The sequence below is a fragment of the Eleutherodactylus coqui genome, chromosome 4 (genome assembly GCF_035609145.1).
Source record: "Eleutherodactylus coqui strain aEleCoq1 chromosome 4, aEleCoq1.hap1, whole genome shotgun sequence".
In the NCBI taxonomy this organism is placed as follows: domain Eukaryota; kingdom Metazoa; phylum Chordata; class Amphibia; order Anura; family Eleutherodactylidae; genus Eleutherodactylus; species Eleutherodactylus coqui.
The window spans coordinates 54,958,001-54,975,593 of NC_089840.1; the positions used below are offsets into that span (position 1 = coordinate 54,958,001).

Consider the following 17,593-nt stretch of genomic DNA (forward strand, 5'->3'; position numbering starts at 1 on the left):
ACTGTACTTTTTTGCGCATGCAGGGCTTGTTCATATGCGCAGCAACACCCCCGCCCTGATTTAAAAGGCTACTTAGCCTAATGAGGTTCATATGTGTTCTTTTTGCAGCAGAATTACGTAGCGTATTGTGCATTTGCACACCTCGCCTAGACTGCTTTGTGACATAAATGTGCAAAAAATGGAGCAGATCCTATTTTTTTGCGCACGAGAGAAATGTACGCACACGAAGAGGAAATGTCAATGAACCCATTGAAATCAATGTGTTCTATTCTCTGCGTATTGCACTTGCAAATTTTGTGCGCACAAAACCGCCTGCGTGATGTAACCCTACGGCCGGATTCATACGAGCGTATGCGTATTTGCATGTGCATTTATGCTGCATTGGTGCACACTGAGCGTTGTGTATTTGCGCGCACAACTCTGTTTTTTACTGTACTTTTTGCACATGTAAATCATGCACAATATACAGTCCCGTATATTGAAATGGCTAATTAGCCTAATTAGTTTCATATATTCTATTTCCCTGCACAAATGTGCTGAAAAATAGAGCATGCTGCGCATTTTCTTGCGTGGCGAAATTGCACACGTCAAATGTACACTTGCGAGTTAACCTATTCAAATCAATGGGTTCTATTTACTGTGAATTGAGCGCAAATATGGCCATGTGAACCTTGCCTTATACTAATGTTGCATACTAATACACAGAGTGTATCAGGTAGTCAAAGAAACTGGTGCGGCCATCTTTGTTTTTCCAAGCCTGTTGGGTCGCTTTAATATTTCAGAAAAATACTAACATATTGCAGTAACGTGTCAGACATTTCAATCATTGGAGGTCCGATTACTTGGTCCTCCACCAATTTCTGAACTAAAAAGAAGGCCTCTTTATGGAACCTTCAAAACGTTGATCCAGGGATTATTCTGACTGCCATTATGGAGTCGGGAAGGAATTTTTTTCCCACATGGGCTAAATTGGCTTCTACCTCATTGGGATTTTTTTTTGCCTTCCTCTGGATCAACAAAGGAAGGGGGTTGAAACAGGCTGAACTGGATGGACATTGTCTCCTTTCGGCCTAACATACTATGTTACCAGTAATCGGCTTTTGTCAGATCCCCTCGAGGAATTGAGCAATGCCGTTCCCATATATTGCTATCCCCACCTCTTGAAGGAGAGCTAAAAAAAAAGTCAACCACTACCAGATGTACATGGCGGTCATCGAAATATTTCTGTCTGTCTGTTTTTGTGACTGATGGATGACTCAACATCCGAAGACTCAACGATCAAAAGGTCTACGAAAATGCCTCCAAACAGCTGCTCCCCTTACAGGTCAACTTTCTCTCTGGTAGGCGATTCTCTGCCTCTCCATGGCATGGAGCAGAGGTTACAGCCTTTACGGCACTCTTGATACAAGTCAATGAACACAGTTATTTCTTGTTTGCAACAATTTTGAGAAACCATAAAATCGTACCTGTCTCCTAACATGTACGTTTCCTTCCACCGGCATGTTGTATGCACTTCGAATCAGATTCTTGGCGATAAAGTAGTAATACACCGAAATGATAGACAAAGGGATAATATAGAAGATCAAGAAGGAAGTCATTGAATGTATTCTTGGGTGAAGTCCGTCGGAGTGTGGGTAGGGGGCACAGCTGACAAACGTTTTGTTGCTATCTTTGTCGTAGAATGGGTGCAAGTCCGAGAAAACGGCTTCTGGGATTGCCAGGGTCATAGATAACATCCAGATGAGTGCAGCTTTGATACAAATTTTCGTCAATGCATTGTTGGCTTGGATGTCCATGGGTTTTACAATCGCTGTGTACCTGGAAGGAGAAGACAACTTATGAGAGATGACAGTGCTTAAGATCTCAGATATACAGAAGCACATCAAGGAATTATATCTAATGGATATTTCGCAGTTCCTTCGTCAGACATTGGTTACAGCCAATAAAACCTGACTATTAAGTTGATGACTCTTCATTATGTTCTTTACTAACGGTAAACAGATCAAGCTCAATAGTAATTTTAGGAGCAATTCTAACAAACCTGCTTCCAAGTGACTTTGCTGTCAATTTGCTAATTCAGACCGCTTAAAGAGGCTGTTTCAAAAAACTAACTTACCACATAGCCAAAAGATAGGTGATAAATATCTGGTTTCTGGGGTTTCAATCTCTCGAACCTTCACGGATTATGAGAATGGGGGTCTGTAGTGTCCCGAATGGATGAAGTTGTGGCCCTTGCGCACTACCTCTCCATTTATTTCTATGGGATTGCAAGAGATAGCAAGTGCTCTACTCTCTCCGGCAGTCCCATAGACATGAATGGAATGGTAGAGTGAAAGTGTGACCACTGTTTCATTCAATCGGGATCACCTGGGACCTCCATTCTCTTGATCTCTGGGGTCCCAGCGCTTGGGTTCCCACCTATCAGATGGTTATCAACTATCCTGACACCCCCAAAAAGGGAATGGTTTTGCAGATGGTGGCCACTGACAATTCCTCTCTCCTTATCCTCTTGATTGATTCATTTTTAGTTCTGCTAGTGTCCTTGTCCGGACACTTTTTTAGTTTTGCTCCGGATTCTGCAATTCAAATCCGCCTGTGTGCATTCACCATAACATAGCTCTTTGGTAGGAAAAAGAAGAATCGCTTTGTAAATGTGTGCATGCTCCATTCTGCATGCCCAGTACAATGGAGACAGATTGGGAAGTCAAAGTGACCATTAAGAAAACATTTACAAAGTGGCCTCATGTTGTAGATGGGCCATCAGCAAATGAGGTGAACACAAGTGGGCCATCGCCAGCTGCCGTCACATTGGTGATAGGGGGGGGGGGGTTATTTATGCATAGCTCACCACATCAAATTTTGTAGAAAGCACAGAAAACATACCTCACCAACACTGAAGCTGGGGATTGGCGCAGCAGTCACATGATGTGATTGTGCTACCTGGGGGACGGAGCACCACAGACTACAGAAGATGAGTATATGCTGGATTCAACCGACCTTGCGGGATTTATATAGCCAGTCCGCTCCTGATGTACAAAGCCCACAACTTACAAGCCATTTAGAGAACAAGTCCTCTGATGGCTGAGTGTCCATGGATGAGATCGGGGGAGCACTAATATCACTGCGATTTTCCACGTGATTTTCCGCGATGAACCTATCTTAGTGATAGGTTCATTGCAGAGAATCGCGGCATGGCTTGATTTTTAGATGCGAGTGGGCTGCATAGGTATATCCTATGGAAAGCATGTCATGCATGCTCCACGTACAATTTATCGCCGCGGATCATGCTATGACAAATCACCCATGGTCAGCCAGCCTAAGGATGCTTTCACACGGGACGACCTGTAGGGCGCAGATACCGACAGGTTGTCCCAGTGATGATCGTTCCTGTGTTTCTACACAGGAACGATCATCACTCAATCACTGGAGAGAGCGCAGGTTGGGGATCGTTTCGACCCGCCCCCCTCCATTCACAGTAAACAGGCAGTTTCTCATAGATGAATGACTGCCTGTTTACACCAGTTGTTCAGTTTTCATGTATGCAAAAACTGAATGACAAACTCATTTACGGTTCGTCGTTTAGTTGGCATATATTCAGATTGAACAATAATCATTCAGATTCTTCCCCTTTGTTTGCATAAAAGGACCCCTATGTTTATCCTCTTCCATTAAAAGTCATAATCCAAAACTTAACCAGCGATCCCCTTGTAGTAAAATGGACTCACTGTACTGTAACTTTTTTTAAAGTGTTTCCAACTGCTGCATTAAGCCCGTTCGTCCTGCTGTCCTACCGCTTATTACATTATAGACTATGATTTATTTTGCCATTAGTGAGAAAATGCAAACCCAATACCAGTTCTATTGTAAATGATTGCTGTAGAAGATGCTATTAGAATACACATTTTAGCTTCATTTCATCTACTCTTTTCCTTTTATCTCATCTTGTTACATGAAAATCCAAAGAGCCGAAATACAATTGTCCCCTCTCTATGAGAACTAATGCAGCACATGTGGCTTTAACTGCTAGACTGCAGCATTAATAGGGTGAATGAATACGAAAATTCTGTATTTCCAATTGTTTGCCTGGCTCATCTTTAATATGGTACATAACTGTTTTACTATCTCCACACGTCTCAGTTCAGCGCTATTGTACAACGCACGTAAATTGTATCCTATCCTACAAATATGAGGGTATTTTCTGCACTGCTTGTTCCCATAGTTGCATTATATTCCATCTCCAAGTCTTTTCCATGTGGATGACATTTCTACAATCTCCAGAAGAATTGATAAATTGCTGTTTTTGGATTTCTATTCCTTAGTACCAGTGATGGGTGTCCTTATTGACTTTTCTGTTATTTCCATATTGGTCCATTTACATTAGCCTGATGAAATCAATGGGAGTTATCACTCCTCATTGTTTTCCAAATTGATTTCAATGGGAGTGAAGTAGAGATGAGCGCGCATACTCGCTAAGGGCAATTGCTCGATCGAGCATTGCCCTTAGTGAGTACCTGCTCGCTCGGGAGCAAAGATTCGGCTGCCGGCGGCGGGCGGGGAGCAGCGGGGGAGAGAGGGGAGGAACAGAGGGGAGATCTCTCTCTTCCTCTTCCCCCCTCCTCTCCCCTCTTGCTCACTGCCGCAACTTACCTGTCACCCACGCCGGCACCCGAACCTTTGCTCCCGAGCGGGGAGATCGAGCAATTGTCCTTAGCGAGTATGCTCGCTCATCTCTAGAGTGAAGCCTTCTATTACACTTTTTGACCACGACTACCGATTCGGATGTCTGTCCCTGCTGCACTGCAGTGGCCTGGAAGATCAGCTATTCAGCGGGGATCCCGAAGTGTTGGACATCCCCACCGGTCAACTATCCTGAGGATTGTCATCAATAATAAATGCCCAGAATACCCCTTTAATTATTGATGACCTATCCTCAGGATAAGTCATCAACAGTAGATCAGCAGGGGTCATTTGCTTTAAAGTGCTGATGATCAATTGATTGAAATTACAGCAGCACTTAGGGGAACGCCATTGCCACTTCAGTTCTTACCACGCACAGCGCTGTACATGGTATAGTTGCGGTGCCTAGTACAGCAGCTCAATCCAATTCACTTCAATGGGACTTAGTTGCTCTCAGGCCATGTGACCAATGACCGTGATGTTGCATACCTGAGAATAGTCCAGGGCACTCACACAAGCCCTGTGGCCTCTTCAGACAGCTGATTAGCGGGCATCCCGAGCTGCGGATCGTCGCTGATCAACTATTTATGACCTGTTCTGATGATAGATTATCAATCGCTTAGCCCTGAAAACCCTTTTAACCAACCCTTTCTCCAACCCACTGTAGGAATTATGGCCTGTATATTGTGTTTGTGTGTGATTACCTATGTGGTGATATATATGTGTCTAGGCCATTGTGTAAATGTACAGTATGAGTGAGTATGCTTAAGCTCCTGAGCCTATGGCATGCTACAGTGGTCTAGGGTCCAATTCAATCATCGGTTATGGGGTCCTGTGTCTACTTGTCACACCCCTGGTGTTTGCATTGTATTTTATCATTGGTTATATATTTCTTTTAGCTACTTTTACCATCTGATGTAGCAGCTCAAATAGATTAGGATTTTAAGAACATATGTAAATAAGGGAGATAGAACAATACCATCTTCCTTATTTGCATATTACCCAGAGGCGCATGAATGGCCTTTTAAGTCTCCCCACTCACTGCTCTCCCTAAGGAGAAAAGATAGCATTTCTAAGGAACATATGTTAAACGTCTCCTCGAAGACCATCGATCACAAGACATAAAAATCAGACATTCTAATTGTAATAGTATATTGCAACTTGTTTAGCACACTAAGTGAAAAAACATCTGTTCTATGTATAGGAAGGGAAGGAATACAGTTGTTCTATAAAAAGCTCGTCTGCTCTATTTCATTTCCTTCTTAGATAGGATTTTAGGTCTGTTATACAAAATAATATAAGATTCACATGAATCCCTATTCCTCCAGGAGCAAGATATAAGCCCTGAGCAAGCAGAAGTTTCCCTGACACAGAGAGGATCAGCTGTCTGAAATTAAATATAAATATATATATATAAATATATATATATATATATATATATATATATATATATATATATATATATATTCACATATACACATACATACATACACACACACACACATACACACATATACATATATATATATATATACACACACACACATATATACACACATACACATACATATACATACACACACAAAAAATGTGCTGAAAAAGCCCCCCTCGGCTTATACTCGAGTATTAAAAAAAAAACCCTCAATACTCACCTATCAGCCAGCGTCTGTCCCCGGCGCGATGCTGTCCTCAGTGGTGCCACCAGCTGCTGCAGTCTTCTCCCTTCTGTCTTCTTCCTGGCTTGCTTTTGAAATCCCTGCCGTCAGTGCTGTGATTGGACCGAGGGCCGGCCAATCACAGCCGGCGCTCGATAAACCAATCACAGCAATTCAGTGATGTCATTCTGAATGGCTGTGATTGGTTTGTCGAGCGCTGGCTGTGATTGGCCAGCGCTTGATCCAATCACAGCGCTGACGGCGGGGATTTCAAAAGCAAGCCAGGGAGAAGACAGTGGGGAGAAGACTACAGCAGCTGGCCGCATCGTCAGAAACAGCATCGTGTCGGGGACACAGACACCGACTGATAGGTGAGTATTGCTTTTTTTTTTACCTACTATATACTGGAGTATAGCTCGGCTTATACTCGAATCAATAAGTTTAACCAATTTTTTGTGGTAAAACTTATTGAGCCGGCTTATGCTCAGGTCGGCTAATACTCGAGTATATACGGTATATATATATATATATATATATATATATATATAGTTTTAAGAAAAATGTACTTGTATTTCTGCATTGATTACTACAAAAATGTGGTCTGACTATTGTTTAAGTCACCATTATTGACAAAACACCATAGATAAAACTCAAGTAGTAGCACACAAACAGTTAAACTATTGATATCTTCTATTGGGCCCACTGAGGAAACATCCGTAGTGCAGTTAGAAAAAGTTAGTGAATGACTTCTTCAAAAGCTAATTGGCAAAAGATAAAAAGTTGTTAATGACTTCTTTAAAAGCTAATTGGTAAAACATGTTTCAGTTCAGGAGATGAGATTGGCAGTGCAGGTTTCACAGGTGCTTTGACCAATAAATAAAGGTACACAAAGCCTGGTTACTGACAAGTCTGTTCTTCTCAAGTAGGACTGGATAGTATGAACTATGCCACAATGCCAATAGGTTTCAGAAGATCTCAAAAGATTTGTTTTAGAAATGGAAAGGGAAAAGATTACAAAACCATTGGTAAAGACCTGGCTGTATATTAATTCATGGTTAGACTAATTATCTACAATTTGGGAAAATTCAGCACTGTTGTCTCTCTCCCTAGGAGTGACTGTCCTGTTATATCATTCCAGGAGCAGAGTGTAAGTATAGGATTGAATTAAAATATGCTTTTATTAAGTATGAATTAAAATAAAGATCCCTATAATTACTCACTGAGTCATTATTAAACTGCTATACAAATAAATAAGACATACAAATAACAAAAAACCCGCCCAAACACCATATTCTCTATTTCAATAGATGAGTTCTGTAATCTTTCTGAAGAGGAGAACTCCGGCCAGAGGATTTTATAACATTAGGTCAGGTTAAAAGGAAAAGGTTAGTTTTAGTTTAGGTGTCTCTTAAGTAAATATCTATCTGTTAATACAATAACAAGTGGAACAAATGATGACATCTTAGCTTGTGTTTATATACACACATTGGCAGCACTTAGCCTTGTCCTCTGATGGGTTCAGCTTTGTAAGGAGATCTAAACTTAACAAACACTTGATTTATGGCTGCATGTGACAGGCTTTTCAAGTCACTTTTACACAGGCTTATCTAGGTCAGCATTCTGTATCAGTATTTGGAAGCCCAAACCAGGACTGGAACGTACAGAGGAAGTATAATGGAAAGATGTCTACCTCTCCTGTCTCTGAACCCACTTATGGTTTTGGCTCACAAATACTGATGCAAAAGTGTAAATGAGGTCTTCCTGATCAGGTCTAAAATGGAAGTACAAAATATTGAAGTTTCCTTCAGCCCACAATGAATTGCACAATAATGTTTATGTACAGTAACGGTAAGCAGTCTGTTGATTCTAAGCTTATCTGTTTGTCCTCTAGACATCTCCTGTTTTATTGCCCTTTTATATCGGGGGAAGATGCCCAATAAGTTGTCCCAGCAATGATCGCACCTGTGCTCCTACCGGCCCAGCCACCACTATTCACAGTAAACAGGCAATGGTTCATAAGTGAACCACTGCCTGTTTACACAGGCCGATCCGTTGTTCAGTTTTCTGCATGAATTCTCATAAAAAGTTACAATGGTCAGGAGATGGCAACAGAATATATATATATATATTTTAGATATTTTGTTTTTTAAAATTAGTACACCAAAAATATCCATATAAACTTGGTATCACTATACTTATACGGACCCACTGAAGAAAGTTAACATGTCATTTTTGCTGCCCCATGTACAGTGTAAAAACAACCCCCCTAAATGGTGCAATTGCTTTTATTTCCATTTCATCCAACTTGGAAGTACTGTATATACTCGAGTATAAGCTGAGTTTTTCAGCACATTTTTTTAATGCTAAAAAAGGCCCCCTCGGCTTATTCTCGAGTGAGGTAAAAAAAAAAAAACAGCAATACTCACCTCACAGCCTGCATCTGTGTCCCCGGCGTGATGGTCTCCCCCGCTGTGTAGCAAGCTGCTTGAGAATTCTCCACGCTGTCATCTCCCTGCTCGGCTTTGAATTCCCCTGGCATCAGTGTTGTGTAGGTAAGCGCTGTGACTGGATCGAATGCCAGCCAATCACAGCCGGTGCTCGATCAATTAGTGGATGACATCACTGAATGTCTGTGGCTCAATCCAATCACAGCGCTTACTTATACAGCGCTGACGGCAGGGGAATTCAAAGCCAAGTAGAGAGATGACAGCGAGGAGAAGTCTCAAGCAGCTTGCCGCACCGCCGAGGAGACCATTGAGCCGGAGACATAGACGCCGGCTGGGAGGTGTGTATTGAGTTTTTTCTTTACCTAGTATATAATCGAGTGTAGCTATGCTTATACTCGAGTCAGTAAGTTTTACCAGTTTTTTTGTCATAAAACTTATTGACTCGGCTTATACTCGGGTCGGCTAATACTCGAGTATATGCGGTATTTTAAAGTTTTTTAATACCATATATTATGCATTAAATAATGCAGATAGTCCCCGACTTGCGAACGTTCGATTTACGAACTTCGCAAGATGCGAACAATCGGTCCTCCACAGTATGATGTAATGCTATGCATTACATCATACTGTGCAGGGACCGGACAGGCTTCTATCAAGCCTGATAGAAGCCTGTCCGGTCAGATGGCGGGACACTGTGTGGTTGCTAGGCAGTCTGGGGCCTTCTGAAAGGCCCCAGGGCTGCCGATGCAGAGCGCCTGTCAAGCCGATCTTATTGCGAGACACTGTACTGGCCCCCTGAATGTCAGGCGCCGGCTGTTTCTTACAGCCAACACCCAGCGGCAGCAGTTCCGACGAGCCGCGCCGCTCTACTACTCGACTACTCGACCTGCAAAGAACATGCCCTCATATAGCTTTGTTGACCAAAATAATAAAAAAGCTGTGATCTCTTAAAAGCAGGGAGGAGAGAACAAAAAAAAAAAATCCCATGTCCTCAGGGGGTTAACTCCTATGTGGCTAATTTCTCTGGTGCCCAGGCCTATAGCAGGTTAGTTTTCTGACCCTTTTTTCAGCTCTCCCTGTCAATGACAGAGAAAATGGTATATTCACCCTAATGTATATCCTATGAGGGAGGGTTGTCCAACCCCCAGCCCGCGGGTCACAAAGCAGTACTGTGAGTGAGTACAGATAGCGTATTGTAAAACTTTTTTTCATTTTTTTTTTGAGAGCAAGGAAATAAAACGCATCAATTCTGCCATTGTTTTTTTTCTTTACAGCGTTAATCATGCAGCATAAATAAGATTATACCATATTTCTGCGGGTCGGTACGATTATAACAATACCAAAATAATTATAATATTTTTAGGTTTTTCCACTTTTTGCACAATCAAAACCCTTTTTTGGAAATTATTTTTTCCATTCAGGCATTTAAATTCCCATCACATTTTTAATATTCTGTGCTCGGAGCTCAGTGAGGGTTTGTTTTTTTGCGTGGCGAGCTGTCATATTTATTGGTATCATTTTGGGGTACATACGGCTTTTTTGAATACTCTTATTGCGTTTTCTGAAAGGCAAATAAACCCAATAAACATTTTACCTCCTTTGTTCGGGGTTTTTGCCATGCGGGATAAAAAGTCAGTTCAATTTTTCTTTTACAAGTACGATGATATCAAATATGTGGGATTTAAAAAAAAGACTCAAACAAATAAGGGAAAATGTGCAAAAAAGGGTATTTTTAACTTTTTTTTTTTTTACACTTATGACTTATCTCTTACAATATCGATCATAGGAAATAGAAGGCTGGGGCACCAATATCCGGCGTCCTTTTGCCATGGCAACCCATTGGCCCTCAGCGGAGGGCCGATGACGTCACTGAGGGATCGCGCTCTCTCTGTGAACCATTTGCATGCTGCGATTTACATAGATCGTGGCATGTAGGGAGCTAACAGTGGGGATCGTTGTTCTTATCTATCACTGCTGTTGCAGCGGGCTATCGGTAACAGCAGACTCCCGCTGCGGGCTCAACTTCTGATCCATCCACAGGACGTAGGTTTACATCCAGCTGTGTTAAGTACCCTGCAGTCAGGACATAAACTTACATTCTGTAGCGTTAGAGAGTGGGTGACCCAGTGCCGACTAGCCACGTCAGCCACCACAGCTGAATTAGAAGTCATCAGTACAGTGCTGCCTGGCTCTGTGTATCAGATGGGTATTCATTAATTATTTGAAGCCTGAGGCCTCGGTCACACGGGCGATTTTCCGTGCGATCTGCGCATGCGATGTGCGATTTTATAAAACCATTGCTTTGCAATGGTATCGAACACATGAGCGCTTTTTATACGCTCGTCCGATAAATTATAGAACAGAAATCGCAGCGCCGACCCCATTGAGAACATATAGTAGACAAATCATTCTCCTCTGCCACAGCTGTAACAGCTGTGGCAGAGAAGAATGATGTTTGCCCATTGAATTCAATGGAGCCGGCAATACAGCCAGCTCCATTGAAAGCAATGGGCTGCCGGCGATCGCACGATGAATTTTCGGGAAGGGCTTAAAAATATAAGCCCTTCCCTGAAATTCATCCAGAAATGTGTAAAAAGTAAAAAAAATATATACTCACCTTGTCCCGGCAGACAGAGTTCAGCCGCGGCCGGCCGGCAGTTCTCCTGAACTGCTATGAGTAGTATTCAGCAGCCGGGGATTTAAAATCCCCGTCTGCTGAATGAGCTGCCCATTCATGAATGACAGCTGAGAGCTGCCCCTGATTGGTCCCTGCGCTGAGCCAATCAGAGGCAGCACTCACTCACCCATTCATGAATTCATGAATCGGTGTGAGTGAGAGCTGCCTCTGATTGGTGAGGCTGTGACCAATCAGAGGCAGCTCATTCACCAGGCGGGGATTTTAAATCCCCGGCTGCTGAATACTACTCATAGCAGTTCAGGAGAACTGCCGGCCAGACGCGGCTGAACTCTGTCTGCCGGGACAAGGTAAGTATATATTTTTTTTTACTTTTTACACATTTCTGGATGAATTTCAGGGAAGGGCTTATATCTTTAAGCCCTTCCCGAAAATACATCGTGAGATCGCCCGCAGCCCATTGCTTTCAATGGAGTCGGCTGTATTGCCGGCTCCATTGAACTCAATGCGCTGGACAGCGCTGCACTACTCCGGCCCGTTTCTAATGAAACGCAGCTAGGAGCAGATTTTTCGGGCGACTTTTCGGCCCTGGTCACGCGATTTGCGGATGCGCATCCGTCATGCAATCCGCAAATCGTGGGAAAAACCGCCCGTGTGACCGAGGCCTAAAGGTACATTTACACGGTGGAATTTTGACTTGTTCAGCAAATTCCATGGCTTTCTGTGACATTGTTTGCCATGAATCTACAGGTGGATTTAGCCCTGTCAATGCGCAAAATCCAAGTGTGAAACTCCAACGTATTTCTGCGCAGATTGCTGCCAAGAAGCTCTTCCTATATGGGCTTCAATAGCCGAAAGTATAGCCGTCAGCTTAGGCACATGGAAAGAAAGTTCTGAGACTGATAACACATGGATGGAGCGGATTTACTGTACAGCCTGATGCACACACCTTTAATAGTTTGGTTCACATCTCTGGAAATTCACTTGAAGCTTAACCTTAAGACCACATAAATCCTCGGCATTAAGATATTGAGAATGGAGATTTGTGAGATAGAGAGACTCGGCGCTCGGCCTTTAGACCCAATATAGATTTTACTAGGTTACAGTTCTTTCTTATAAATACATCCTTATTTCTGCCTTTGAAGGTTACTTACAGAATATATTAGGGATCCGCTTAAGCAGTTATTAATGGATTTGCCCCTTTCAGCTGTGAGACTGATATATTAGGTAGAGCAATGTAGAGGAACGTCTCACTCTCCGTATTACCCTCAGCCGTCATTAGCAGGTGATGAGCAGTACTGCGCATATGACAGTCCGCAGGCTTACAGAAGACTGAAGACAGTCAAGGAAAGTCTACTGATAAACAGTAGACTGCCAAGAATCTCTCCGCTTCTCGTATTTTGTTCTGAAGTCCTCCTGCAGCTAGGAGCGGTTCTGCTAATAACAGTATATTAGGGATTTACTGTTTAAGCAATAACTTAATACACTCTGAAGAAGTCCTCCAAGGACAAGATAATATTTAACTATAACGATCATCACATGGCAGCTTGTAATATACCGTATGAACGTGGCTCCTGCTTTTATAGTGGTAGTAAAGTTTAATGAACATTCTCTAAACCTGAAGATTTATTACTGGAATTTTTGTATCCTTGCAAATATATATTTTTAAATTATTATTATTATTCACCAGCTGCAGAAAGTATAGATTTTAGTATTTGGCATTGATGTGAGATTACAGAGCACTGAATCGGCATTAAAGGGGTTCTGTCATTAAAAATACAAATTCTATACTCACCTATTCCCCCCCCCCACCCCCCCCCCCCCCGTCTGTCTGCTTACCGCATCTTCTCCCCGCCGATCTTCTTCTGTCTCCTGCAGTCTCGGGGTGGGGGGGGGTCACCTCACCTCAAGCCAGCCAAATCTTCTGCTTCCCGTGACGAAGCGTCCATTTTCTTCAGTCTTCTTCCCGCCAGCCAATGTACGCTATGTTACTAGTGATGTAGTGTTCATAGCCTAGCAAGGAGTGCCGAGCTATTTCTGAGACTGTGTATACTTGGAGATTCGTTGCAATAGTATATGAACTCTCAAGGCGAGACAGTACGCATGGACAGTCTTGGTAATAGATCGTCATTCCTTCCTGGGCAGTGAACCTTACGTCACTAGTGACATAACCTACACTGGCCTGCTGGAATTGGACTGTAGAGAAAGAACGTTCCATAACAAGAAGAGGATCCGTCTGGCTTGTGGTGAGGTGATCCACGGCACTAGAAAAGATCATCGGGGAGAAGATGCAGTAAAGAGTTTGCCTGGGGAGGAATAGGTAAGTATTGATCTTTTTTGGCAGATTTTTTTTAATGCATATTGACATATATTGGCATATCCTGTTTCTCATCTATGAACCAGGCAGGAATAAGACATGTCATGGTTTTTTTCACATGGAGCATGGCCTGTATCATACGTATTTGCACAGCATTTTGCATGTACAATGGGCAGTGAACAGAACCCATTGATTTTAATGGGTTTGTTCACATGCACGTATTTTGTGCGCATATTTTGAGTGAACAAATTTTCTCCCCTGCCTTTGCAGAGCCCCCCTTACATAGCAGTGTGGAAAATGCAGGAAGGGTGATGGAAAAGCAAGGAGCCAAAGATTTCTGTGTGTCAAATTCTGCAGAGACAAATTGTGGCTGGGAGGAGTCAAGAAAAGGGAGAGAGAACAATACCAAATCAGAAATGATATACCTAGGATCACTGGAGGTAACTGCACTGTAATCAATGTCACTATATAGAGCTGGTAACTGACTATTATTTAGAGATATACTCGTACGATTACTATGAAGGGGTCAGTATTGAGCACTAGTACTGCGAGGGGATACAAAGGTACACAGCTTAGTGTAAAAGTGGTGTGGCCTAAAGACTTGGCATTGGGGAAACATGGGGGACCCCATCATAAATGAGTGCTTCATACTTTGGGCAGCCTTAATCTGGCCCTAACTGCAATACCTGCTCAAAGAAGTCCTTGGAACATCAAAGCCTCCAAGTGGTACATCTTGTATGAATAAGGCACAGAGTGATGTAATTGCTATAAGCTATACATTTACTGGTCAGTATTTTGCATCACTATTTGGGTCTGATGGAATAAAGTTTATACTTGTTGAGAGTGGCAAGTTGGCATACATAGTCTTATATAGGCCATGAAAAAAAAGCATGCAAATGGGATAGAAAGGTACAACCTACTGGAAGGTGGCTTCCCTACAAGTCAATGTCTGACCTTTCACGAGGCCTTGCAACATATCTAGGAATGTGAGCCAAACCAGAGTCTTCCCTAGAAGGAAAAGACAACCATCTACAGACAGGCTGTTTGAGGATTTGCATCTTTTCAGTGTAGATCTGGTTGGCTGCATGAGAGACCTTTGATGTGAATCTAGAGGAATCAAGCTTCTCCCTGTGAAGACCACTAAGTTAGCTTAAAGTCTTATAGAGGCCATGCAATGTTCCCTTGGAAAAAGGTATGCAAATGGCGGATGGAAAAGCACCTCCATAGCACCACCTTATAGAAGGTGTCAAAGGTGAACATTTCTACTTGTGAATAGTGTAAGTTGGCATAATGAGTCTTTGTAAGCCCAAACCAAGCTTGGGTCCAAAATATTGATGTAGACTTAAGGTGAAAGAGACCTGCATTGTGTTTATTCCCTTCTGCAGGTCAACCAGTATTGCCCTCATCATGTAGGCAGAGCTAAGAGTGTAAAATAAAAACGTTTTCTCCTGTATGGCATACTGTAGGTCCTTCAGCCCCCTCAGAGGAAATCTGAGGTCTCACCTAAGAATCAGGTGAGTCAGGCCCTGAAAGTGGACATGCACTTACTATGCATGAGTCCAGCTATACATAGCACATGCATGTCTATTTTCAACTGCATTGCAGTTTTAGTTGGTATCATTTTACATAGAGATCATATCAATTAAGTCTAATGAGTTACTCGTGATTGGCCCCAACAATAGCTCAATTTTTCAGTTGATTCAGGCCGTGTACTGTCTGTGTGATTCTCCGGACATCACACTGCCCTATTATAGGCTAGGAGGCTTTAACCATTGATGTATTTTCCCGTCGACCCATGCTCCATGTGAAAGAACACACAACGTCTTATTCCTGCCTGTTTCACGGATGAGAAATATATGCCAATGTATGTCAATATGCTGAGTCCATGTATATCAGACAGCACACAGACCAGCATCCGTGCGCTGTCTAATGCGACTTAATCCTGTGTCTCTCGGGCATAATTTGCAGTTACACTAGTGTGCACCTAGCCTTTAAAAAAAACATATAAAACAACATTTCTATCTATTCAGCTTCGGTTCAGTTTCAATTATTTTTACTATATACCTTTTGCAGACATTTACTATTGTATTAACTGGTTGAAAGATAGGGAATGTAAGGTGATAATGAAAGCATTAGTGTTGGCCTTGCATTTTCCTTTCAACTGCATGCTAGGGTTTAAAGAGTTCTGAGAGCCTAGATTTCTTCATTCTACCTGGAATCTATTGTAAAATCAGTGAATTGTTAGTCCTTTCAGAAGAAACAAAACCAATAGAGAGGGAGGGAAAGTAGGGAGAGAGACCACAGAAGGTAGGATTTCGTATCAAATATTCCTATGTTTGACCACATATCAACTGACTTAAGCCGATTTCACACGGGCGAGAAAATCGTGCGATTTTCGTGTGATGCAAGAGTGAGTGAAAACGCAGAATTATAAAACCAATGGTTTTCGATGGTTTACTTTAGTTTTGCGATGTTTTCACGCATGCGATGTTGCGAGAAAAAAATATTGTGGGATGTTTCATCTTTTTGTGATATCGCCCAATGTTGCAATGGGGCCAACCCTATTGAAAGCAATGGGAGAACTCTGTGATTCTCTGCTGTGGCTATGACAGCAGTTGCTGGAGGAATCCTGTTGGTGGCCGCGGCTGGGGGAATCCCTTTGGCTGCGGCTGGGGGATCCCTTCGGCCGCGGCTGGGGTGAATCCTTCGTCCCTGCAGTGGTGAGGATGTAACAAATCTAATTACACCAAAATCATCCACCAAAGGGGTCAAAATGTGGTGCAAGAAAAAGCCTGTAGGCTTGTTTATAGTCGATTATTTGTTCACCTTTGAAAGACATAGTACATTTTTTATATAAATTTGATATACATGGACATATTCTGTGCTGCAGTATACAGTACTTTTCAGTGTTGCCTATTATGCCCCACCCCAAGCAGGGCTTAATAGACTTCCATGCACGGCAGCCCAGGAAACCTTCACAAGGCCCAAGACTGCTATGCCAATCCATCGGCAGCTTGTGATCATATCAAGGTGGTGGGCTGTATGGTACCAGAGGTGCCTCCCTTTGGCTAGCTGCTAATGTGCCGCAGCCAGGATTGACTGCAGCATTTAAACAGTTATACGCTCGTGAGAGCATGATGTAATAGCAGTGTGAAAGGAACGCTATCATGTGTTTCCATGCACATATACATGCATTCTACTGCACTTTTCCATGCTGCCGGGCTCGTTCACATAAGCACAGGATACACCCACGCTGTGATTGAACCTACTCAGTAGCCTAATTAGTTCCAAGTGTTATCACTTAATAGACTCCTATGGTGCCTTGGGTGTGCAAAAAACGTGCACAAAATAGCCCATCTGCAGGAGTCCTAAGGGCACCTTCACATGGGCGTATGCGTTTTTACGTGTGACTCAGCACAACGTATTTGTGCTACGAACTAGTCTTTTTTGTGAGTGTATCAATGTATTTTACAGCAGGGCATGTTTTTTTTGCGCAGGGGACACAACCACACCCCAAATTGAACATGTGAACATACCCTTAGGCCTCCCTAACACAGGGCGTTTTGTACAGCGTTTAGCACTGCCTTTTCAGCCCAGTGCTAAACGCTGTACAACACTCCCATTCATTTCAATGGGGCTGCTCACACAGGGCTGAAAACGCAGCCAAAACGCTGGAATAAAGTATGGCAGCGCTGCTGAAACGGGCGGAATCTGCAGTAAACGCAGCGTTAAAAAACGCTGCGTTTCTGCAAACGCCCTGTGTGAGGGAGGCCTTAGGCTAGCTTCACACAAGCATATTTGCGAACACCAAGTTTGTGCAAGCAATACGCAGAGAATAGAATCCATTGATTGCAATGAGTTC

The 17,593-nt window shown here is 42.8% G+C and overlaps 1 protein-coding gene across 1 annotated transcript in view; it reads right to left on the reverse strand.

The window, feature by feature from the left end:
• GRPR (gastrin releasing peptide receptor) overlaps nucleotides 1–17,593 on the reverse strand; it is a 126,729-nt gene that overhangs the window by 23,561 nt on the left and 85,575 nt on the right. The window contains exon 2 of the mRNA XM_066598583.1: nucleotides 1,467–1,818. Within this exon, the coding sequence (XP_066454680.1) occupies nucleotides 1,467–1,818 (352 nt within the window). The remainder of the gene's footprint in view (nucleotides 1–1,466; nucleotides 1,819–17,593) is intronic.